Source organism: Opisthorchis viverrini, assembly GCF_000715545.1.
Source record: "Opisthorchis viverrini unplaced genomic scaffold opera_v5_483, whole genome shotgun sequence".
Taxonomy (NCBI): Eukaryota; Metazoa; Platyhelminthes; class Trematoda; order Opisthorchiida; family Opisthorchiidae; genus Opisthorchis; species Opisthorchis viverrini.
Window position 1 is genome coordinate 255,653 of NW_008752143.1, and position 6,133 is coordinate 261,785.

The window sequence follows — 6,133 nt, forward strand, 5'->3', positions numbered from 1 at the left end:
AACTTACCGGCACGTTGCTTTTTCCCTGATGAATTATGTGACACATTGCGATTTGAGTGATCGCATCGATTTGTTATCACGCGAAACAAAACGTGTGAACCTACGTAGTTATCTAATTTTCAAGACCGGATTCGCCTGAAATTGTGGTATCGTGAATCTTAAAATCCTATATGCTATTTAAAGGAGCTAGGCTAAAATGAATTTGCTAAGAAACCTCGTTTTGAGGTGACTAGAAGATTTGCAACTCTGCAAGAATGGTTTGAATGATCCAGACGGTGTTAGATTTGGACAAAACTTTCTGTAAAATGCTCTCCAAAGCCTGCGTCAAGTCTGGTGGACTGCTGAACGGACGCGAAAAGAACAAAGGCTCTGACAAGTACTGTGTGCTAAAACACTGCCCTCAAAGTTATGTTCGACTTGAACCCCAAATGACTGTTTTAGAGAAGTACAATCATTTGAAAATCAATTTGGTTTTCACGAGAGACTCAACTGAACCTGCAACTGAATATGCTGCACGCAGGCCGCCTCATAATTCGTCTGGAACGATATTTTCATAAAGGAACCTCACAAGGTTGTTGGAAACCAAACTGATTTGCAAATGAGTGTATTTCTTGAAAACAGTCCATTTTGAGTTCATTTGGAACACGGGGTCGACGGAAACTCGGGAACTGCGCCTACCTGATGAGCCCCAAGAAGGGCGAAACCGGTCGTGAGCTGTCGAAGGGTTTTCAGCAACCCTGTGAGTAGTTTCCTTTACGAAAAGATGATCACCGTTTGGCAAAGAGTTTGCAGAGTCAGTCGTTTCCATAGTACACAAATGACACGAAATGCAAAGGGATTTGGCAAACTTTGAAAGTGTTCGATCTCGGTACAGACGATATGAGGAGAGAGAGAAACGTCAGGGTTAAAAACAGCATCGTGCTTACTTTTACTTACTGGAATGTATTCAACATCGTAAGTTTAAAGTTGTTTACGGCTAAATGGTTTAAAATTCACTTTCACTTTTCACTGCGGCTGCCAGAAAGAGAGAGAGAAACGTCAGGGTTAAAAACAGCGTCATGCTTACTTTTCTTCACTGGAATGTATTCAACATCGTACGTTTAAGGTTGTTTACGGCTAAATGGTTTAAAATTCACTTTTCACTGCTGTTGGCTGCCAGATTGACCACAATGCCTGCTTTTTTTGTTAAATCAGACTGAGTGTTACGGGATTGTGCTTGCAGTTAGCCGTGACCACAACCCGATCGATTTACAACCCCCTCGTTCACAGCTCAGCTGTCATCAACGATTGCTTCTTGCTGTATCTAGAGAGGACTCAACACCTCAGAGCCCAGGTTTCTCCTGATCTGTCCTCAAAAGCCCACACATGTGGCATGTTCTTCAGGGCCCAGAAGCTTGGTTAAACGGTTAACAGCAGTCCAGTAGTGTAATCAAATCAAATTACATCAAATCAATCAATCAGTCAATCAATCAATCAGTCAGTCAGTCAGTCAAATCAATCAGTTGGAGAACTCAGTCGTTTCTTGTGAAAGTTTGGATAGTTTAACAAGGGATTGCTCGCCTAACCATTGTCGTCACGACCATCCAAAATTCTGGTATTTTTAAAAGTCATGAACTATGCAGCTGTCTTTTCGGTAATTTTTTGATGAGTATTTGCGCGCTTTTGTAAACGGTAATCCCCGGCCTAAAGAGTTTTCAGCCCGATATCCTATCTCCAGTTATCATGATCGAACTTTCATAGATTTCATCGATATCAGACAGTTTTTACTAAATTTGTCACCCACATTCGTACTTGCGCCGGTGGCGTTTCTTGATGCACTTTGTGGACACAAGTTCTTCAACAGTCAGAACGCACTAAGAATCGCGATATTTAATTAATGAGCGGCTGAGCTGCACAATTTCGTTAAAATGTAACTTCAAATCGATGGGGCTATCTGATGACGTGCTCCATCCAGACATGTTATAGTGTGCCTCAATCGATCTTTCCGAAACACGGTCACGTGCACATCCTCTTCATGTCTTTCCAGCGCACGTTTGAAAGTGCAGGATATTGACCGCTGTTCAGAATCGAAATGCTGCCTCATCACTCTCTGCGTTCATGACTTTTGAGCCAAGGCGATTATCCGTGACTACCTGACTAAGCATGTTTCAGGTTGGATAGTTCCATACCCAAGTTTCTAACAGAGCGCAAGGTCGATCAGTAGTTAAGGAGGAAACTTCCTGACCGGAATATCCGTGGCTCGAACCCGACCTCTGCAATTCGACCGCTCCTGTCAAGTCATGAGTACCTCGGTGCTCGTGCTTCTTTCGAGTGGCATGAGATCTAATCACCAAAAGGCTGGTGCAGCTGAACAATATATATTTTGTACCATATAACCATGCAGCTCTTAGGATTGCGAATGGCCACGAGTTCAGATCAGACCACGTCGCCAACAATGCATTGTAGTTACCGGTAAATTATCGACGTTCTACCTCAACCTGTCAGACCAAATTCTTCAGGTGTCTGCGACATACCAGTTCGTGCGATAATCCGTGCCGATCGCAGTAATGCAACTACCGCACACATAGTGTTTTGTCCTTTGATGGATCACCTGTCGTTTGCACTTTTATTATACAGTCCGGCGAACAAGCCATTTACGAGGAATGTACTGATACTGGATAAATTCGCCCAGTGATTTCAAGAGAACTGCACGTCAGAGGATGTTGTGTCGTCTGCCGGTGGCAGATATTCACTACCCGAAGACCGTTCAGCATCATGTACTTTGGCCAAAGAGCAAAACACCCAGCACCCCCGACTACAACGCATCGACTCAAATGCATGAGATGTTTGCAAGATGGTATCACTCAGAATGAAAATTTGATTGGACACTTCACAAAGTCGTTCGCTTGTGGTGCAGGTGCCGTCCGACTCAAATGTTTTTCAACGCACGACGTTTTCAAGCGCTTAATTCTGTTGACAAATTTCTCTTTGTTATTGAGACGGTGGAAACACGTTGATAGCAGGCCTCTAAAGGTGTTTGAACTGAATGATTGAAGGCAGTCGTCAGTTGGTAGAGCTCTCTTACAACCTACTTCACATGTCTCGCTGATTCGTCTACGGCGAACTTGCTAACAGCAGGTTATAGTACGTAGATTATTTTGGAGTGTTTTGGAAAATGGCACGCTAAGATGAGAACCCTAATTCTTTATTTATCTTAGAGATACTCATTTATGAGTACAAATGGATGAGTTCCTCGCAGTTGTACCGAGTCTTAAACAACCAAAATTCGGACAGATTGTCTACTTCAAAGGTGTTTTTGGGTCTGAGAGCAATGATGCTTTCGAGGACACACGTTATCCATTGCTCAACCAGTGCCTAGACACATTGCATTGCTCCAAAATGACATTTCTCGAAGGTTATCAAGGCTGTGTCGGGTTCATTGATGCTTCGCACCGAAAATTAGGACGTGAATATATAGGTGCCCAAATAAACAAACTAAAAATCTGTGAAGACGTTCCATGGGAACAATCTAGTGAAGTGATATTCAGAGCCAAAAAACAGGTTGGGTGAATATGACTTGATAGATTTGGACCGAATTCCGTGAAAACAATCAATCATAGGCGAACCTCTCACAGCATTTCTATGGAAACTTCAAATGAGTTAATAACTTACTTCCTGGTGTGTCCCATACACATGAGGCAGAAGAAGAGTACGACAAATCTGCTTCGTAATTCCAGTTAGCTACTACCTAAATATTGTTGATAATTGCATGTGTATTGCCGAATCCATGTTGGACCGGTATAATGGGTATACACGTTTTGGAAGGTCCAACAGCCTAGATAACTCAGTCACTGGTAGTGGTCCAATCACCTGAGTAAGTTATGCATTTTGCCCAGAGGGCTTAATAGGCCACGACAAGGTCAGCGATGCTTCTGGTGACCGAATTTTGATTGGTCAAGCAGTTGTGATTTAATTTTGTCCGATCGATCGATTTGCTGGCATTTTCAAGCACACCAAAAGCGTTCGTCATGTTGATCAGCTGATAATGTCACCTCGATTGGCGATGACACGTTTGCAATCAAATTGCCCAGCTCAACGAGCAAGCCAACGACCACCATCAACGCTACTTGAGCTACCAACATTTTCCTCTATAGAAAATCAGCTGATCTGCTTCACTCAAGCGCGTCTCCATAACATCGGTCACGTGAGTGTGCGTAATCTTTTGTTGGAAATCACGTGTACACCTAAAACACGCCCACTGGATGTCTCTATTTTCGGTCGTTGGTTTATTTGCTGAGCTGGGCAGTTTGATTGTAAGCGTTTCCTAACCAATCAAGGTGAGAGAGCGGAGTGATGCGTAGTGATGAGTTGGTGGTTGTGCGTTGAGTAGTGTTGCTTGTTCTTGTTGATTTTTATTCAAAGGTGTAGTTACTACTGACTGGTTTCCCGGTGAGGACAGAAAATATTCTAGTATATCTTGTCTTTATTTACGTGAGAAAGTAGGTCAATAAGTGAACTAATTTGTGTCGCCTCATCTATCGAATTGCCCTCCGTTCATTTAATTCATCTGAGAGTTTATGAATCAGACTGGTTAGTTTTACTTGGCATGTAAGAAACATAAAATGATACTCGAATACTCAAGTCATATTCCAAAGTAGTGTCTGCGGCTACAAGGCTACACTTGTCCTACAGTTCTTAAATTTCTGTTTCCCACTTTTTGGCGGCTACCTGAGTTTTAATGGGGTCACATCAGCAAACACAGATTGTCCTCTATCGTTGCTGTGGCGTTTACAACGTGAGCTGTAACAAACCTCGAAGATATGTGGAGGGTTTTTCAACAACGGGATATCATCAAACATACAAGCTTTTTAAAAATCCATTCAGGAAACCCACTTGCGGCTGCGGCTTTATCTGGAAACAAGAATAAATGGATGTTGTCGGGCGAAGATTTTATCCGAGTGGACACCCACGTGACTAGCCATCGCTATTCTATCATGACGGCAGGTGAAGCACTTCGACAGAAACAAGTTCCAATCGCAGGATACTTTGTTCATTCTATCCCTCGATCATTTCCAAACCTAATCGGTGAAAAAGAATTGGGGTGTCAGCAAGCGCGCCAAATGAATGGAACATGACAGCTACCAAAGTGGTGATTTTTCGGTTCTGTTTATACCTGCTGTCTGGTTTCCAAACGGAGACGGGGTCAGCTAGGTGATTTTTCGGCTCTGTTTATACCTGCTATCTGGTTTCCAAACGGAGACGGTTTGGGGGTCAGCTGTTAAACACAGGCCGGCGAATTAGCATTCCAGCGAGACTAGTGATGCAGGCTATTTGCGAGACGATAAAGTAGCCATAAGACAAACTTTCCACATCAAAAAATGCTCACACACGAGAGGTAGGAATCCATATTTACCGTCACAGTTAGTAGCCTAATACGATGAATACTCTCAAGAACGATGGAGGGTGGACACATACATTGCTGCAAACCAGAAGAAATATGTGATAGAACTGTCACTGTGGAGATGTTCTAAACACGACTGCGGCTGCGGAAGACTAAAACCAGCAAAAGATATCACCAAGAAATATGTTCAGGAAGTGGAATGTCCATCGCTGTGGATCTACAGTCCGTATTGGGTCACGGACAAAATGGGAATGGATAACAAAGGATATCAAAGAAGGATCATGACTGAAAGGACCATCGCAAGAGCACGATGAGGTGTGTGTGTGTGTGGGGGGGGGGGAACCATACTGTCCGCTGCGGTATCATTGTGGTGGGAGCGGTAACATCGCCAGGTATTCCCTTCCATTGCAAGAACAAGATTATGTTAGATGAGAAACCACATAGTCAGAACTCTAAAAGTTTTTATCTCGATTGCAAAATTAACCTTTAATACGGAAGAACTTCTGTTAGATTCCAAAGACCCAAATGTGGGCGAATGCACAGAGGTTTTATTTTCGGAAACCTCAAACCAGGCAACCTTCCACAGTAGATAGACCAGGCTTTTGGGTCGTTGGTTTCAAATCAACTCCGTCAAAACACCTGTTGACACTCGTTAACGTGTCACGAAGGCTAGGACGTCGGAGGGGCGAGATGAATTGTTGAAAGTCAATCCAGGCTGCAGTGCGAATATCAGTCATATATATTATATATATA

At 43.2% G+C, this 6,133-nt stretch overlaps 1 protein-coding gene across 1 annotated transcript in view; it reads left to right on the top strand.

Annotated features, from left to right (window-relative positions):
- Positions 1–305: 305 nt before the first annotated feature.
- T265_11350 (hypothetical protein) overlaps positions 306–6,133 on the top strand; it is a gene marked incomplete at both ends in the record, with an annotated part of 6,426 nt that continues 598 nt past the window's right edge. The window contains one exon of the mRNA XM_009177981.1: positions 306–381. Coding sequence (XP_009176245.1) covers positions 306–381 — 76 coding nt within the window. The remainder of the gene's footprint in view (positions 382–6,133) is intronic.